The 19,698-nt window shown below is 41.7% G+C and overlaps 3 protein-coding genes across 3 annotated transcripts; 2 read left to right on the top strand and 1 right to left on the bottom strand.

Annotated features, from left to right (window-relative positions):
• Nucleotides 1-248: 248 nt before the first annotated feature.
• Nucleotides 249-4,827, top strand: blvrb (biliverdin reductase B). The gene is made up of 5 exons (XM_037478383.2): nucleotides 249-1,392; nucleotides 2,226-2,387; nucleotides 3,192-3,281; nucleotides 3,384-3,515; nucleotides 3,843-4,827. Exons 1-5 carry the CDS (start codon nucleotides 1,308-1,310, stop codon nucleotides 3,995-3,997), a joined length of 624 nt encoding a protein of 207 aa, XP_037334280.2. The 5' UTR covers nucleotides 249-1,307; the 3' UTR covers nucleotides 3,998-4,827.
• Nucleotides 4,828-5,456: 629 nt separating this feature from the next.
• On the top strand, nucleotides 5,457-9,719 carry sertad3 (SERTA domain containing 3). The gene is made up of 2 exons (XM_037478407.2): nucleotides 5,457-5,904; nucleotides 7,541-9,719. The coding sequence occupies exon 2, from the start codon at nucleotides 7,548-7,550 to the stop codon at nucleotides 8,376-8,378; it is 831 nt and encodes a 276-aa protein (XP_037334304.1). The 5' UTR covers nucleotides 5,457-5,904; nucleotides 7,541-7,547; the 3' UTR covers nucleotides 8,379-9,719.
• A 55-nt stretch (nucleotides 9,720-9,774) lies between these two features.
• On the bottom strand, nucleotides 9,775-18,760 carry kcnk6 (potassium channel, subfamily K, member 6). The gene is made up of 3 exons (XM_037478404.2): nucleotides 18,020-18,760; nucleotides 15,226-15,618; nucleotides 9,775-11,093 (listed from the first exon to the last, which is right to left on the bottom strand). Exons 1-3 carry the CDS (start codon nucleotides 18,333-18,335, stop codon nucleotides 10,846-10,848), a joined length of 957 nt encoding a protein of 318 aa, XP_037334301.2. The 5' UTR covers nucleotides 18,336-18,760; the 3' UTR covers nucleotides 9,775-10,845.
• Nucleotides 18,761-19,698: the final 938 nt, after the last annotated feature.

Below are 19,698 nucleotides of genomic sequence, written 5' to 3'. Positions count from 1 at the left end.
CCTTTGAGTTGGACAAATGTCCAAATGGGCTATAGGCAAAACAAGATGAACTAAGTGCATATGAATATGCTTTCAAAGTGAGTCTGTTTAGGAAGCCTCGAGGAGATGTACTAAAATTAAAAAAGAAGCAGAATTTACTCACAAGCATCCTCATGTTACAGTTTTACTCCTCAATCATCTCTTTGACCTTAAGAAATTATAAGATATCCTGAACCCGGTCAAATATTTACAGTTTTGAACCTTGTTTAAATAGGGTTTCTTTGCAGTAACTAAGCATTGACATTTTTTTTATTCAAATGCCTTATGAAGACAATATAATCAAAAGCATTTTATGTGAGAAGATGATGACGGTCTTGAATTTTATATTTGGATTAAAGGAAATTACAAACTTTTTAATAAGAGCAGATTTGTGTAATAAACCTTTAATTACTTACGAGGAATACCAGGCTAATTTTGCAAAGACTGGACTGGAGGGCAGAGGCAGAAAGTTACCATGCAGTTTTACGTAACCAAGTATTACAAATAGGCCTACTTCCATTTCATGCTACAATGTACTTTTCACTTAACTATTTGAAAACATATACTCACTATAGTTCAGACTATTAATACAAAATGTATATCCATTATCACAAATCTTTTACATAAATACTTAGGGGGAAATTGGTACGTTAAAGGTGCTCTTATACATAAGCCCAAATAAAAATACAAAGGACTGTGTGAAATGTAAATAACTTAAATAATACTAGAACATGTAAGTAAATTTTGAAATATGGAACATAAACTAGTGTGCGCATCAAACACTAACAACCATAGTGCAAACAAGCAAACCGCTGCGAAGAGGGATCCATTAAGTGTGTTAAATATAAATCCAAGAATACTACAAATCGGAAGGATTTTGGTGGGGCTTAAGCCTCTTTACCTTTACCAATTGTCAACATTTAAGTAATGTAGCCTGATAATCCAATGGGTACTTTTTGCACTTTATGTCCTTTTGGACAGAAATATCTTCAAATGCAGGACTTTGACTTGTAATAGAGTGTATATTTGAATTCTTGTATAAGTGCACTTTCTTACGTGTACCTCCAGTGACAGTGCAGGGCCTCCACTGGAAGCCTCTCAGAGCAGCGGGGCTCCTTTAAATCTCCTCCGAGGAAAAGGGGGAGGGGCCTAAGTGGCGGAAGCGCCTCTCTTCGTTTCCACACTTGTCAAATGGGACGGTTTTTTTTCAACTGAAAGTAAAGTCCACATCGGACTCAATTTGAAGTGACCAAGTTGTTTTGTGTCGTGGAACTCGCTGGATTCAAATAATGTCGGACTCCATCAAAAACGTCGCGATATTTGGAGCCACGGGAATGACCGGGCTGGCGACCCTCCCGCTCGCAGTGGCTGCAGGTGAGAATGAGAATGAAGTGAGACAGAATGGAAACGTCCATCGGTGCCTGCTGCTGATCAAACCTTTTAACCGGGGACACACAGCTTGATTGGATCCAATGCATGTAGACTACCCTTACAATCTGAGCTATATTACATGCATCCATAACAATGTATTTGATTAAAACCATAGTGATTTGGGATTATGTTAAATCCACCACTTTAAATGCAATCTAATGTAATCTATTTTAATTTTTTCTTTTTCTTAATTTAATATGATGTATTCTTTAATAATAAAGTATACAGTTTGGTTTAGTATTTAACAATTAAAGCTGTAGTTCTCTCCATTACTGACTGGGAATGCCCAATGTTTTGAAACATTATGTCACATTATTCCTTTCATTTAGCAGCATTTTCCTTCACCTTTTTCCGCCACTACACAGGGGCAAAAATGTTAGAGCATATGTAAGATATTACTGAGTCACAAGAGCTGATAGTGGAAACTGCTCACTATCTTGCCTCTACAGACAGGGTGGGACCTCCTTGGTGTAATGGGTGAAAGTTCTACTCCTTAAATGTATCACTAGTTTAAAAAATGTGTGTTTGTGTCCCGTTGAATCTTTAAAACCACACATGCTGTCATTACTGCACAGCAATCCACCATGTGAAAGTGACAGTTTCACCAACCAATGTGTCACCAACCCGTAGCTGCTCCTTCATGGAGCAACTAGAGGTTGGCGAAACAATTGTCATACAATATTAAAAATATGTTTGGGAAGGCAATTATTAGATGTTGAAGAACATCTCAGTGATGATGATGGTGCTGTGTTTGATCATCATGTTTTCTCCATCAGGATACAACGTGACGGTGCTGGTGCGAGACCCCACCAAGCTGCCCGCCGACCACAAGGCCGCCAGAGTGGTGGTGGGAGACGTGCTCAACCAAGAGGACGTGAAGAAGACGTTGGAGGGGCAGGACGCTGTTGTCATCATCCTGGGCACCAGAAGCGACCTGAGTAAGGCTACACAGTTTGATCCACCACCTAGCAAATAAAAACAGCAACTAAAACTTTATTACAGTCTGCATAAAATTACAGCACGATAAGAGAGGAAAACAAAATACATGTATTCACCGGGCAAAGATAAAAAATATTGTTTCCATATGCTTTTTTAAAGATGTTTTATCCTAGATGTAAGGATTATTTTGAAGTACAATATAGTTTGTATACTTTTTTATGCTTCATTTTCATTTTTACATGTTTTTATTATTTCATTTTTATGCCCTAAAGTTGCAGCACAGCTGATTGGTAGAAGGTTGCTTTGCGTTGTTAAGGGTCACGTTGATCCTTGCACAACTGACCATGTTCACCTTCCACAAGGACGACTGTGGCTTTTAATGATGTAACAGTGGAGAATATTCTCTAGAGGTCGCCACTCGAGTTTTACAACACAGTCCTGTCACGTTGGATCAGTGTGACACAATCTGAAAACCACCGTTTATACAAATGTGGACCTTCTAAATCAAAAGATGTCAAACACTAATAACAAATTGTTACTTTACAGTTAAAGTCCTGTATTCCAAGTTAAATGAGAGAACCCCTCCAATTCAGTCTTAAATTATTCTGATAAGAGATTACATAATTTATGCATAATTTGTAAGATTTATTTGAATGTTTTCTAAATTCTCAATTTGAAACTCAATAAAAACATACTTTTACTTTGTGCTTTCATGTATGTTCAAATATGTGGACGGATACCAGCATCTCCAACTATACTCAAATGCAGTTTTTGAACATGTGATATCATTTTCCGCTCGCCAGGCCCGACCACCATGATGTCCGAAGGCACTAAGAACATCATTGAAGCCATGAAGGCTCGTGGGATCTGCAAGGTGGTCGGCTGCATGTCGGGTAACGCTCGCTGTTTACTGTGATGAGTCTCAGATGAGCAATACAATTGAGACTGTTAGTGGAAGTGTGTTTGTAACTTTGTCTCATCCTCGTCCCCCTGAGCCTTTCTGCTGTGGGATCGCTCCAAGGTCCCCCCCCGGATGCTTCCTGTGACACAGGACCATGAGAGGATGCACGAGCTTCTGAAATCATCAGGGCTGGACTACGTGGCCGTCATGCCTCCTCACATTGCTGGTCAGTGGGAAGTAGAAAGTACAGCTTGGTTCAAGCAATTAAAAGAAAAAGTCTAAGAACTTTCTGAAGTTGTTTCCTGTGTGAAAATGTAAGCTGATTAGGTTCAATTCATTTGGGAAGAATAGATTTGAAATTTAAAAATTTGATTTTTCTGATAATTTGCTTAATTATTTTAATTTAAAATGCAAAATGAAAGGGATTACCAGCCAGTGACGGCATTTAACCATATTATCTATTTATTTTGTATGGCATAATTGTAGACTCTACAAATGCAGCCAGGAGCAGTATTGTGTTTTCTTATGAGTTTCTCTGTCTCGCTCCCTCCAGGTGACCTCCCTCTGACCGAGAGCTACCTGGTGGCCGAGGGCATGCTGAAGGGAAGGGCCATTTCTAAACACGACCTGGGACACTTCTTCGTCAAGTGTTTGTCCACCACAGAGTGGGACAGAAAGACCGTCGGATTGTGGGGAGAGTATAAATAATCGTCTGGAGAGGGAGGGGGCTTTGAATATCTTCGAGATTGCCTTTCTGAAGAGAAAATCAATGTCAATAATGAGAATGTTGGAGATAAATGACCAGCAGTACACACGAAGATAGAAATGACCAGCTTGATGTGATAAACGACATAGTATGCCTCCCTCTGTCTTTTTAGTTATTTTCATCATAGTATAAAGCACTGAGGACACAGTGCTGCTTTCTGTGGCTGTTTACACAGCTTCACAGCTTTTCAGTCATCTCGCCCCCTGCTTTTTTGTTATAGCTGTTGAAAATCAAATACTTTGTTGTGCTGAAAGAGTGATGTGTCGGCTATACATTTTATATTAATATTGTATAATCTACATCATAATTCAACTTTGTGAAAAGTACAAGAGGAAATCGGATAGTGTACACCTCCTCAATTAGTACTGTTGCTGTTAGAATTGGTCGAATTAAAAGATACTTCAGTGTAAAGGACTTTTAGAATTGATTGATAATCTTTACTTCATTAGATTAAGCAACACAACAGCCGATGTTGGTACATCAGTAGTGTCACCTTTTACTTAGATGAGCACTTATTTAAAAAGAGTAATCTCTCTGTGATGAAAGGTTGTTCTGAAATGAAAGAAAACTTTACATTAAAGAATCTCGTATGACCCCCCCCCCGGGAAATCGGGAAAGTTCATGAATCAATAGTTCTAAGAAATACCATGAAGAAAAAAAACATAGTATCATAATGCATATTTCTGGAAACATCAGAGCCTTGGTACAAGGATATTATCGCGGTTTGGACATGCTCCAAGCACAACTCACGCAATAAAAATATTCTTACATATTTCTTGCAAAAAATCCCTTTTAAACTGGACATTTCATCCACCATCAATCAAAGCAGCATGCTAACAACAAAACTGAGATAGCCAAAAGCAAGAAAATAACATCATGTATCATATCTCTCAGTCAAACATTCACTGTTAAAAGTGTAAACAAATACCAGCCATCGAAATAGCATCTTTGCTTTTCAACACCAGGTAGCTCTCGGTCAGAGGGAGGTCACCTGGAGGGAGCGAGACAGAGAAACTCATAAGACAACACAATACTGCTCCTGGCTGCATTTGTAGAATCTACAATTATGCCATACAAAATAAATAGATAATATGGTTAAATGCCCTATAAAGGGATGTAGTAGGAAAACTACATGTATCTATCTGGGTTGGATCAGTGTTACTAACTACGTTTTTTGAGGGGGTTGGTGTTATGTGCTTCGGGCAGAAATCTATATTCATTTGTATGTTAATAGTGTACACCAGAATAATATGATGTTATAAAGTATTTACACTAAATGTTGTCAATGTTGTTGTATAGATATAGAAACATGATACAAATAATATATATATTGTTTATACGATGTAGTAAGACAAGCAAATAATAAAAGCAACATACACTTTATTACAATAGACATAACATTTCAGCATGATGAGATGAAAACGAAATTTCACCAAGCTAACAATAACATAATATAATAATGAATACAATATTTCATACAGAAGTCACACTAGAAATATTTTACTATTGAGTTGCATTACACCATTTATTATATTACAATGTATCATAGTATATCGTAACATAATTCTAATGTTATATATTTGCAGCTCCCGCGCTGTGAGGCAGATGTTTTATGGCTTTTATTTTGACAGAGTAAAGGAAGTGACGACGTGTTTTTCGCTGCCGTCCAATGCATAGGCCAAGGAGGAGCTGCTTGTTTTTTAAAAGTTGACTCACTGGTTCTTCAAGCTGCGTGAAGTCTAGCTGTGGAATTTAGATCGAAACAGTAGACTTTGACATGTTGGTAGTTCATCTCAACCGAAGTAGCTTCTATTGACTGCTGTCCTTCCCAAAGATCGAAATCTTTCAGGTAAATATCACCGTCTCTGACATAAGACCGAACCGGACAAATGCGACTTTTATTGCCGGGAGTGAAAACTAATTTCCACGTGGACGTGTAACGTCACATGTGCAGGCTTTAGACCTTTTAGCTGTTTTTGCTTCGTCGTTATGTGTTATGGAGGAGTCGGTGAAATGTACATTTTGGTCTAAAGTTAGTAGCCTACTACCCTGTCATAAATGTTTAATTATCTTACAGTGACTATTGAAAAATAACATATAGGCCTACTGACAGGAACCAACATTCGGTATCCACTATCGTTTTACACACGCATTGCCATACTTTGTATGCAATAATAGTATACTGATGGATCCCTCTGTTGGTGATGTAATCCTTTAGGAATTAGAGCTATGCAAATTATATAATAGCAGACTTAACAATGTGGAAAAGCAGATCAGAACGTGAATGAATTTAAAGGTTTTAAATATAATATTTATTGTGGAAGTCTTATTATATTGTCCTTTTATATGTAGGTAAAAATTGAATTTTTAAAGATATTCAGATGGAGTGTAATTTACATAAACTTCACTACCCATGATGCATTTCGTTACATCCAGCCCCCAACTGTAACGTAAAACCTTTTGGATTGAAACTCAAATCACGGGCGGGAGAAGAGCGGGTCAGTCGGTTCGCGTAGCTGGAGCGTACAGAGTCTCAAAGTAAAAGTTTTAAATAGTTTTTTAATTGTCGACTTGCTTGATACATATTTTTTCCAAACCGAAGAGGAGAGAACCACCACCGACCGTAGCGACGAACGTTAACACGACTAAAAGTTACCGAGGAGAGACGTCGATTCAACAGGTCTGTTCGCTTAGTATCTAAAGTTATATCTGTTTTAAAAGATTTAACACGTCATTGTTTAACCGTTTCCGTTAATCGATATGACTCGAGTCGGTCCAACACTTTGCGTGTGTCTCGACGGCCTCTGTCGAGCTCTCCTTTTCCCTCCTAACGTCACAACCCCCAGCGCACACTGAAGTGTGGCTAACTTCACCTTAGCTAAGCTAGCGACGTTGTTACAGCTTTAGTATCAACTCTATGGTTATTGAGTTTACAGGGTATCATATTCGTGTCTCACCAGTGTGCGTTAATTCAAACTACAAATAAGTTAGTTCAATAGTTATTCGGGCAATTTCGAACGAAAACAAAAAAAGCAGCACAGCCATTTAAACGCACCGAGGATTGCTCCTTACTTACTGAATATGGTTGTTAATGTATTATTACTACAACCAGCTAACCTTTTAACATGTTTACTGTTCTTGAGTATCTTTACTTCTGCTTCGTCACTATTTACTGTCTCAGTCTCTGGCTGCAACTTAAACTAACGTTACTTATTTGTTACCTATCAAAGGCCATAAGAGTAGTAACATTACATGACAAATGCTTACCAAAGGTTGTCAAAGAGATATCTTTTATCTTTTATTCCTTATGATAAGCTTTAATGTTAGATTACTTTTCCATTGACTCTTTTACTATTCAGTTTATTATACGGCTCACAAGCATTTTTGATATCGACCCCCTACTCTTTTGTAGTATTATTGTATACTTAGAGATGATTTTAAGCAGCCATACAAGCCAACGTGACCGTTTCCTCCTTCCCCCGCAGCTCAAAGATGATCATCAAGGCGCAGAAGCGCAAACACCCACCGGAGGACGTGGAGGAGTCCGACCGGAGCAGCCCGACCTGGGAGCGCCAGCGGCAGTTTGTGTTCTCGGTCTCCCTCAACAAGTACCAGAGCGGCCAGGTGCTGCCCGAGCCCAGCCTCAGGCGCTCCGTGCTCATCGCCAACACGCTGCGGCTTATGAGCCTGGAAGACAGCGTGGCGCCCTCAGCGGACATGGAGGTGTCCCCGCCACCCTGCGACTCTCCACCGGGCCCCTGGGAGAGTGCTTTCGCTGGCGGCGCGGCGATGTCCACCGAAAGCCCCTCTGTGCATGACGGCTGCCCTCTGGGCTCTGTGAATTGCGCATTAAATTGCCCCGCGAGCAGGTGTTCCGTGAACTACCATCCAGGACCATCCAATGTCTCGTTGTCTGTTAGAGAGGAAGACGAGGACTGGGGATCGATGTCCACAGACTCTGATTACTCTCTCTCAGCCGCCATCACTTCCATTCTTACGGCACTGGACTCCATCATTGACGGGAGCCCGCAAGCAGCTCCGCGGACGCCTCTCAGGTCCTTGGAGAACCTGATGGGGCCTTGCGAGGGAGCCGTGGCGTGGGCCAAACAGGGAGGCAGGGGTTATGCAGGAAGCTGGGAGCAACAGGTAGAGTCCAGTGATCTGTTTCAGGATATAGACACAACCCTGCTGGAGAGGGACACGGGTGTGCTTGGGCTCATAGGCAATGGGGGTGGACACCAGGCCAGGGACGACTTCTACCAGTATCTGCCCCCTTTCTCCTCCCCTTACACCCCCTGTCCATCTCTAGCAACCAGGATCTGAGATGTCTGCTTTCGTTCTTCCTGTTCAGCCCATTTTCATCCTCATCCGGTCTTTCCTAGCCACTAGGTCAAAAGGATATTTGTGAAAACTGTCTGTGCAGTAAACCAGATGAGGCCCCTTTTTTTCTTCTTAATGGCAATGAGTCAGTGAATAATTGTTGTGTGACAGCTAATTGGAACAAGTGAAGGGAGGTGTGATTAAAAAGCAGGATTCATTGAACAAATGAGACAATAGTCTCACTCTACAAGGCGTTAAAGGCACCACAGCTTCAAGGAATCCTGCATACACATCAAATTCCCAGTTAATGTACACGTGTTGTTGTCTGAAAAAATGTTACTGTGAGTCTGAAAATGCCATTTGACTGCTGTTTGAAAGAACATTTGAAACACTAATGTTATAGGTCAAACTTCTGTGAAGAAATCTTTTCACCTCATATTTATCAGCAAGTTAGAATGACGTCAGGTGATGTGATTGGGTCAGGGTTTCAAATGGCAGAAGGATGGTGCTTTATTTTTTCCCTGAAATGAATCCATATGCACCGATCAAAAAGAGCATTTACCGCCTTTAATCAAGTCTTTTAGTCAAAGAGCATCCATAGTACTGAGTTTACACAGCACAACCTTGTGATTTTTAATGTGATGGTACAAAGTAACTACATCAACTGGAGTCACAACCGCCTTGCGATGGCTTCTGTTGTTGAGATGTGAATCTATATATATATATATATATATATATATGAATCCATTCTGGCAGGTGCTTAGCATCATGCTGTGAGCCTCGTTGGCTGATGGGAATCTACATGGCGCTGTAAGCAGCCGTTCACTCGTCAGAAGGTCCGCCCGTCCCACTGGGCTTCAAACATTATGTCTGGTTTAGAGCTGAATTATTGCACTTTTGTTAATACAAGTTGGATATATGTTAAGCAGTGGTAATATTGCAGGAGTTAATACAAATCTGTAAAGTGGTGTCCGGTTCATGGTTCAAAGACACTTGAGATGGGAGTTGAATCAGCTGTACATTTGTCATGCAATGAAACCAACACTCTGAGGGAGCACGTGTCACCTGTCACGCAGGTTTTTGTACTTTTTGTCCCGCCTCCACAGCAGAGTTGCTTTCTGTTAGGTCTTTTGTGAATATCTGGACTGCAATCTCACACTATTTATGAATGTTGTATTCTTTGTTAAGATGGAATGTCATACCATGTTTGACAATTTTCTAATGGTATATTAATTTACCGTCTGTTTTTATTTACTCTAAATTCGTTTAAAATATTTCTAATGGTGTACTGACATTGAGGGCAGAATGCCTGCACTCTAGACTTTTCTAAATAAGGCAATTGTCTGTATTTATACCAATGTTTTTTAATAAAATACAAAAATAAAATCTTGCTTTTCAAAGTTATTTATTATAACGCATAAAGTACATTTTACAGCTCAGCATTGACACTTTTGGAAACCGATGGGTGGGAAATGGAAGTTTACTATGCATCAGTGATCCAACGCCGCGCTGCATTCATGAGCAGCAGTAGCACATTCAGAGAACCATGACTGTAAAAAAAGATTACATAAACAGACCACAGGTTTCAGCTTCAGGCCGACCTGCTACCCCCTAAAACACTTCAGACGTTCTAATTTGGGTGTTTGTGATCACAGACACTTCGAAGCGGTCAGACTTACATAAAGGAACATTTGCTTGCTCTGCATTTGCTGATCAAACATAATAAATGGAAAGGTACTTTTACATTTATCCAATGTGGAAACATATTGGACAGACAGGACAAAACATCAACGGACACAATGTATGGTTATAGTATCAGGATAGAATAAGCCTACTCATTCAACTAAAAGAAAAATATCTGATGCAAACGAAGTGCATTTCAAGTGTCCAGGATCTCTAAACACACATCATGCCACGTTTGACAACATGTGCTTTTCCCCCATTGAAATGAACAGTGACGACCTATTGACAGTCATGATTCGCCTCTTCCTCTTCCTCTGTCCCAACCCTTTGACCCCGTTTTTATTCTGTCCTGGAGGAGTACTACCACGTGGTAAACACCAGGGGGCAGCACCCCCCCCTCCCTAATGCTGTTGTGTGGTTTCTGTAGTCTGCCAAGTACAGCAAAGTCACCGCTCTTACACAGGAAATACCATCAGATTTTCCAGCTAACGTCACCCGTGTTTTAAACGCTCTGCAGCATTCATGCTTCTCAAGGTGCATCCAAGTGGTGGAGGCCGACCTCGGCTCTGAAGATGACCGGGCGCTCTAGTCTGTGTGGAGGTTCTTTCCATGTGACGCGCAGATGTGAAATATGGAAAGCAGGACCCCGGTGTTTCTCAACGGGGGGGACGGAGGAAGATGAAATGAAAAAAAATTCAAAAAAGAATTTAAGAATTCTGATTCAGCCAACCAGTCTGGATGTCAGAGGTAGATCTTTTTTTTTCCTTTTTTATTCTCTGAGCCCAGCTCAGCTTGTGTTGATGGTGTTGTAGGAGGGCTGCGATGCCGCCTCCAGGGGCTTGCTGGTCTCTTCCGTCCGGAAGGAGGGCGCCTGAGCCCCCTGACCGTCCTCCACGATGGGCTTCTGGTCTTCATCCAGGTCAGGGTCCTCACAGCGCGGGAGCTGCAGGAAGGTGGTCAGGCCATGCAGGTCGGCCATTTTGTGGATGGTGCGCAGCACAAGGTACATCATCATCAAACCCATGAACATGTAGACTGGGGGGGGCAGAAAGACACAAGGGGGAGGGGGGTGGGGGTGATAGGTTATTCAACAAAGCATCAATTCGATTTTTTGCAAAAGAAAGTCTGTACCGGTCAGTGTCCCACAACTACTTAAACTCTTAATGTGGCCATTTCTTTTAGAAATGGGTACTTAACATCCCTCAATGCTTAAAAAAAAGTTGAAGAATATTTGTATCCGAAATGATAAACGTGTAAAAAAGCTACAATGTCTTTAAATATATTCTTTTTTTCCCCCCATGTTAGTGCCTTTGTTATGACACACAACAACTTAGAGTGGAAGAAAAGTTAATCCCCACGTATGTGTGAGAACACGAACACACACACACGCTTTTGATGCTTAGTGTCTCACTGGTCTAAGCCCAACAAGACACTTAACCACTTCAGCTCACAAGAGCAATTCATGTGGAAAATTCAGAATAGCCGGATGTGTACAGTAGTTCCCTTATACATCAAAAATACATTTGTGGAAATGTTTTTTAAAAGAGCCCTGTACATTGTAAAAGTAGTTGTGAGGAATTGTAACCAAACACTGCAACAAGGAGCCTTTGAAACCCTGACCACCTTTCTATGCGATAGCCCGTCTAGACGTCCACAAATTCCCACGAGATGGGAGTTACACATAAAAAATTAACAAATCTAAACATCTACATTCCGTAAAATCCTGTAACATGTGGCGGTGAGAGTTAAACAATAGATCTAGTTGTAGCAGTGTTTTTATTCAGTCTAAATAAGCTACGATACTGTAGGTACAGGTTGTATTCTCCACAGAGGGTTTCGTGGTGTAAGGAGCATGTGTTCTTTTATGTAGTACAGTTAAAGTAGATCAGGGCACAACCACACTAGTGTAAAGGTTTCAACCAGATTAGCCCAGTGACCCTAACCGTGGGAGCCGTACAAAAAAAAAAAAAAAAAAAAAAAAAAAACAGACTACCCGGGAACTACCATTTTTAAACTCTTACTCTCTAATAGTTCAATGTCAGTATCCCACAACAACTTTAACCTCTCAAAAACGTGGCCAGTTAAGGACAAAAGTCAAAGGGGACAAAAGGTGTTATTCCTGTTCCGCTCCCAAGACAAAAAGCCAGAAACGTTTCTCTGGTCACAAGTATACACGTAAACTGCTCTACATAAAGCAGAGTTCTGGTCCTATACCAGTGTGCCAAGTATGGGATTACAGAAGCCTCAGCTCAACTACTTTCAGCCCACTGTGGGAAGTGGACAGTAACCTGTGCGGCGAAGCCCAGGGACGAAATGCTGCTAGCTTTAGGACTTTGAGTAACACGGGTAATGGCACATCATCATCATCATCATCAGAAAAAACCCCAAAAACGATTGACTTAAAAAGGGCTTTGAGTCCAAACTACCACCTCACAATATTTGCTCTTCAGCAGTAGAGAATTCTGTGCCGTTGTGGAAAAGCCTTGAAATCGCATTTTTATTTTTATTCTTCACTTTGCATGGTCAAGAACATGTTTGGGGGGCCTTTGCGTGACATGACTACAAAATTGGAATACCTTTTTTGACAATCAAAGATTGGACACTTCCGCTAACAGAATATTGGCCAGTTATAGTAAAGTAGAAAAAAAAGTGAGTGAGTGAATAACCCTATAAAGAAAATACATTAAAATCCCCTAACCTTAAAGAAAAGTGTGCATCAGCAGAAGGAAGCTTAGTCAAACAAAATGTACAGTCAACAGTTCTCTGGTTGAGAGTCAAATCCCCACAAAAGGCTGCATTCATCTAAACACAACGTCCTATCTGCTTTTGTTGGATATTCACTACAATCACAGAGGACTAAAACTATAGCATGGGTACTTTTGAAATTCCAACCCTGATTCAATAACAGAAAACGCCTAGCACAGAGGCCGAATCACACAAAATAACCATCATGTGACTGAGGTCTAAATTTAGAACATAGAATAACATCAGCCACAGCTAACCTCTGAATGGTGTGATTGTGAAGGCGCTAAAACGGTTCCCACATTGAGAAATTGGAGTTTCCTGTTCAACCCCTTCATCTGGATACGTCTCCTTAAAAATGATTTGCAAATAGTTTAGAACAGCACGCAGAAATCACTCTGCAAGTCTGGATGCCGCTGTGCAGCGGGAGATGAATTGAGGGCAATTACAATCAAGAACCACTGGATTAAAAAAAAAATGACACTCATTTTTCTGAGAATTGTGACAACCCAGCTTCTAACATGGGGATTTTAGTCGCTATAAACAACACTGAACAGTAGCAGCTCTGTGAGGCAGGCCACTAAATGCTAACAGTAGCATGCTAAAATACCCACATGACAATGCTAACCATCATCACTGACATCTTACTTTAGATTTGTTAATAGGGTTTTTAAAAAAACAAGCGCAGGTGATTGTAATAGGATTTAGATTACAAGTATTTAGTCTGCTACATTTGATCCATGGTGTTGCAAAAAGAACAGAAGAAAAGAAAAAAGAAAGTGCGTACCAATTGACATGGCAATCGATGCAGCATTTTATAGGGCACCTTCACCCAAACTCCAGAAGCTCAACCTCATGCCAGGAACCAATAGTTTCATTCTCTGGGGAACCTGGATGTACAAAACATCCCAGTAAACCAAGGTGATCGCTCAATTCACCAATCAAAGCCACGCAGAAGAGAGCACTTGGCCCCATGTCCAGGAAGCTGGCAGACAACTCTGAGAGCAGGGTCCCCTCCGAGGGACCCACCGCCAGAGAAGGCACTACTCAGCTTCTGGAAATAATCCAGGAAATGTGTCGTTTGATCAATTGATGCCTGTATTTTCATATATATCCGAATTGACTCTGGAGAGAAAGAAGACATGTCGAGGGTTTTCTATAGCAGAGGGGGTTTGCAGCCGAGCGATGAGACGTGACACACTGGTATGATCTGCAGGCATGTGGCGGCTCTGTGTGAGCCTCACAGTGTGTAGACCACAGCAGACTCAAGGAGGGCCCCAGTTAGTTTACATTTCAACGCACCTGCAAGTGCAGTGCAGTTTTATATTCTGAGGGGAAATAATAATATAAAAAGATCACAATGATCCTCAACTTGTGCTCACATTGCTTTCTGCCCCGTGGGGCTCCCAGGTGTTTGGTTAGGCAATATAAGGAGTCTCAGTAGAGCTTTAACGGCTCATTATTCTTCAGATCAGAATGACGCAGATCTGTGCCAGATTTACCGAGGCGATTGACAGACGTCGCGGTGTCACCAAAGAGGAGTAGGGCGGGACTGGATGTGGATGTAACAAGTTACAAGTACTCTGTACATTACACCAGACATCCCACCTCGGCACACAGTATGTATTTCATTAACAGAGTGTGTGCTGCCTCATGACTGTGAGGATAGTGAAAGTGGCATTTGTCCTTTTCCACGTGTCTTTGGTAAATTTCATGTGCGAGTACCGCTCCATTAACAGCGGCATGCCATTTTAAAAGTTGTTTGTTCGCCGTGTTAGACTGTGCTCCGGCACACTGCCACCGTGTCCATGATCTTGATGAGACAACACCTTCTTAACAAATACGTGATGATACGCTTAATAAGAGGAAGCGTGTGTGTGTGCAGCGCACAGAGACAGTAAAAAAAGAAGAAACCACCCACTCCAAACCAAACTAAATAAGTCACGCATCAGAAGCATATGGGACTAAACAAAAAGGAGCCGGACCTGAAGCAGGAAGCCTTAAAGCACTTTAACACCCACTGATACACCGCAGCTCTTCAAACAGATCTTCTGTTTTAACAACAGGCCACGCCCCCCCAGTTTGATCAGTAAAACTAGTTTCTGGAAACAAGTTGAAAATACATAACTAGAATCACCACCTCACCTCCAGAAAACAGTGAAGCTGGTATTGGACATCAATATTTGTAGAAAATGTCAACGTGTCATCATATGGACATTTGTGTAATTTTCACAATTAGCACATCGACTGTTGAGTTGTGTTACATTTACACGTGTTGGAATTTGGCATTTGAAAAACAAGAGAAAAAGAGTTATTTAAAGAAAGCGTTTTCTACTGTGATAATGGCTGCTCTCTTATTTTAAAAGGTGCACGTTATTGCTGAATATTAGATATTGTGTGATTGCGATCTACGCGAGGGACTCACACATGACGGAGAGCTGGTAGAGCGACCTGTACTTCTGCCTGGGCTGTGTCCCCGGGACGAAGTCTCCCAGGCCGATGGTGCACAGCGAGATGAAACAGAAGTAGACGCCGTCCAGGAACGACCAGGAAGGCTCCAGCTCCCTGAACACGGCGGCCGGCGCCACAAAGAAGCACAGCACCACCAGGAGCAGCAGCAGCGTAAAGTGGACCACGGTGGCCGGCCGAGGCCGCAGACCGAGACGATGCAGGAGGCCGACGGGGGCGAGGACGAGAGGGTGCATGATCCGCTGGACGCAGGCGGTGAGCACCAGCATGGTGAAGGGGACTCCGATCAGGGCGTAGAGGATGGAGAAGGCCTTCCCAGCGTCTGACAGGGGAGTGGTGTGGCCGTAACCTGGGGAGGGGGGGTGGAAAGGAGCAGGGTGTTGGAGGAAGAGCACAAGAGATTTTAAAATAAATAAAAATGAGTATTCAATCCCTGAGCATACACTGCTGGTTGCCTGTAAATGAAGTATTTACCAGTTTGAATTTGTGGTGTCAGGCGAGAGGTTCGTATTTTCACCCTCTGGGAAAAATGAATTCAAAACAACACAGCTTGTTTTGTTGATTGGGAGAAACAAGGAAAATGGTATATGGAAAGACATATTGCGGATGAAATATTTTATTAAATTGTCATTGGGCTGCTATTGTATTAGAGGGGAGGCATGTGTCTTTTAACACTTCCTCTATACAGTGGGAATGGTAGAACCCGTAAAGGATTCTTTGCCACAAAAGAGTGGCAGTTATTCCTTGTGAATGGGCGGCTGTTTAAACGCAAACATTTCCGCCACAGTTGATCCACATGTGCAGTGTAACAGGACAACATGTATTGGCTTTCATTATTCCTCACAGAATGAAGATACTAGCAGCCGAGCTGGACATTCTGTACGCTGGGATAATCACCATCACGCCACACAAGCGCTTTGTGGTCGCGTTGTCTCTTTGTGGCTCATCTGTGTCTCATTAAAGTCATCTGATGTCCGAGCCCTTTTAACTTCTGTCTGTCTGTTGACACTAAACTCCCATAAAGTAATTATGTGGAAGAGTCAGGTTCTACCGTAACTATTGTCGTTGTGCACCCCCCACCAATAATCAACTATAATAAAATGCCTAGCTCTCTCTCTCTCTCTCTCTCTCTAAGAGAGCATCTCAACACTTCAATTAAGGGTCACAGAAGGAAACGCACGCAACATTGTGGATGAAATCGATGCATCACAGAGACAAACCAACTTCCCCTGAATGCAGAGAGGATTTCTGTTCTACTTCATGCATGAGTTTGCATGTCCCCATGCGAGTGCTTTGCTTAAATAGCAGAAGCTTGTCATAAAACACATGATGTGGTCCACTCGAGAATGATGCGGCAGTATCTTGGTGGAGCGTTCACGAGGCTTCGACAGTGCATTTTGAGACAAAGGAAAAACTGTTACTGAATTTGTGTCGTTTGTAAGGTTAGGTTAGGTTAGCCAAGCTGTGCAGGTAACCAATTTCATGGCGTTATGTTCCAGACTAATTAGGTCAACAAGCAATGGAAAACAATGAGTCAAATTATTTACTTTTAAGCCACATATGCTTAAAGCCGTTTCTGATTCAGAGCAACAGAAAAGGAGACTTTCATAATGTTTGGTATAATGTTCCATGGGAACATTTGCCAGGGTGCAACTACATTCTCCTTGCCTGCATAAAAAAAACAACCACATCTTTCACGTGATTCTTATGGAGGAGCAAAACCCATTCATTTGCCGGACATACAAGCTTGATAAAGTGTACTCTGCATGGAGCATAGTGTGCATCTTGACAACTTTTCTACTAGAAAGCTTTACAATGAGCCATGATACACTTCCTTGGCTCAGAACCACAGCAAATATAATTTCTAGACAAACCTAGTTCCCTAAAATTTATAAAAAGTAAATCTTTAGTCATTAAATGAGAGAACAGGAACATAGCACAAAAGTAGTGCACAACACAACTCACAACACTATTGCATGTTCAATAGTATAATCGACATAAACCTTGCACAACTGCCAAGTTTTGGGATCGTCCAACGTTTCAGTAATTGAGTAACGTGCTTCACGCTTTGGTGTCATCTTGTACAGGACGTCATTTTTTGGGGGCTAAAGCTCAACCACAAACCAATTACTGACAGAAATGATGTGGGCGGTTGTGCAGGTGTGTGAATAGTTCAGGTACACCACGGAACGGTGGTTCAAAACAAAACAAAAAACAGCTCAGCTGGAGAAAGAAAAAAAAAAAAACCACACACCCCAGCTGCACCTTCACTTCCTCTGACTGAAAACCAGATCAGGAGTCCATAGAAAAACTGTACAGCCGAGTGGTCGGACAACCGCTTCACATTGAATATGACTGAGCAGACCTGAAGTATCCTGGTAACCATGAGGGGACTCAGCTGACCAGTAAGGGTCTGGATATTTCCTCTGATCACGACAACGAAGAGTTTCCCCACGTTCGAATGACCAGGGAATTATTGGGGGGGGGGGGGGGGGGGGGGGAGAGATGACAAAGAGGGGGGGGGGGGGGGGCATGTGCCATGTCACATCCATGGCACGTAGCAAAAAACAAGAGAAAAACAGTTAACTTGTAACCAGAACTTTTTTTTTTGTCTTCTGCTGTTTTGGACTGGTGTTTATATTTTTAGTTCAGAATTGATTGCGCCACTCGAATGTATTACAATGCAACGACTTCACTCACAAACTAGGTAACAAACTTTTTGGGGGGAGGGTTAAGTCGTTTTGACTCACCGACGGTGGTTACCAGAGTGTTGGCGAAGAACATGGAGGACGCCAGGTCCCAGTTTGAGACGACGGAGGCGTTCTTGAGCACGGAGACGCCGTACTTGTTGGCCGTCAGCACTTTGAGCAGAAAGCCCTCGAGCGCCGCGACGTTGACGCAGCTGTGGTTCAGGAACTCCAGCTTCAGGGCTTCCACGTCCTCGCGCAGCTTGTCCTCCGCCGGCCGCTCGAGGCTGGAGAAAACGAGCGCTCCGAAGAGCAGGTAGACGACATAAAACAGCACGAAGCCGGTAAGCAGTAGCCACGACCTGCCTACGGAATGCATGGCTTTTGTTTTATCCGGGATCAGCTGCTCCCCGGGGCTTCCCTCTCTGGCTGTGGCTGCCCTCCTCTTTTTCTCCTCTCTACGTGGGGAACTGGCGTCTTTAGGGGGCTGTCCCAACTGAACTTGAACCCCTCCTGTTGAACGCAACCTCCTCCCACCGGGGAAACAGCAGGGGTGTGGTCAGCTCAGAGCTGCATCCTGGATCCTGGGGCGAAAAAAAGGGTCGCGAAGTGCAGGCATCATCACACTGTTGAAAATACTTACTTTAACTTAGACGCATCGGTGAATAGGGTAACATGGGGGGTTAGTAGAATAAAGTTTTAAATTAGATTAAAATAAATGTTTTTCACCATAAAAAATGACGTTTTATACATGTACGTTCTTTAAGAAGTCAAAATAAGAAAATAACCATATTGTCTGTGCGTTGATAATGGGGCTTATAAAGTGCTTACCTTAGCTACCCTGAACGGAATAAAGATGAAAACTGTTGATATATTTTTTAAAACACACTGATCATATTACCTGGGATAAAGGCCATGATTTTGACAAACCTTTTGAGGCTAATTAGTACGTTTATCCTTTTGGAAGGTGTAATGTTGAACTGGTGTTGTGTTATTGTGCTAGGTTGTTTCCTATACCCAGTCAGCTTTAAATTAATTGAATGGACACAACAGTAGAAGCACCTCTGTTTAATACAGAATACAGCACAAACAAGTCTACAATGGTCGTGAAGTTGAATGCATTTTAATAAAATATTGAATGAATTAATGAATGAACATGTGAACAAAACCCCTCCAAACCTTTCCATTATAGATGGCATTTGGACTGTGAAGTCAATAAAAAACTAATACAAAAAAATGTTTATAATCAAACTGAAAACTAAAATATCATTTTTACTTTCTCATAATTGTTCAATTTTGCTTTTGTAAGTTAAGTACCATTGTGCACTAGAGTTTCTTCTATCTTTGGATCAGTCAGGATCGGGATGGAGAGTTCCCCTGATACCCATCATGGCCTAAATTAATTTCCACAGGCCTTTAATTTAGCTTGGTAGCACAAACGTAGAGCTGTTGCAAAACTTGCTATTAAACTGGCGACATGGAGTACAAAGTGTTAAGTCTGGGAAGCTTTATACTAATATGTTTATAGAACAAATTCAGGCATTGACATCTTTTTGAGTTGTTAGAGGGAGGTCCTGGGTTTGGATCTCTGTTTTGGTTCTTTTTGTGTTAAAATTTCTTGTTATGTGTTTTCTCCAAATAGTAAAATCAAACAAATAGTAAAATGTATGAAATTATACATTATAATTTGGTCGCCTCACCCTCACTCATCAAAACAAGATTTAATTTAGAAAAATGTTGTG

This window comes from Pungitius pungitius, chromosome 3, assembly GCF_949316345.1.
Source record: "Pungitius pungitius chromosome 3, fPunPun2.1, whole genome shotgun sequence".
Classification (NCBI taxonomy): domain Eukaryota; kingdom Metazoa; phylum Chordata; class Actinopteri; order Perciformes; family Gasterosteidae; genus Pungitius; species Pungitius pungitius.
This window is presented reverse-complemented; position numbering and strand designations above follow the sequence as displayed.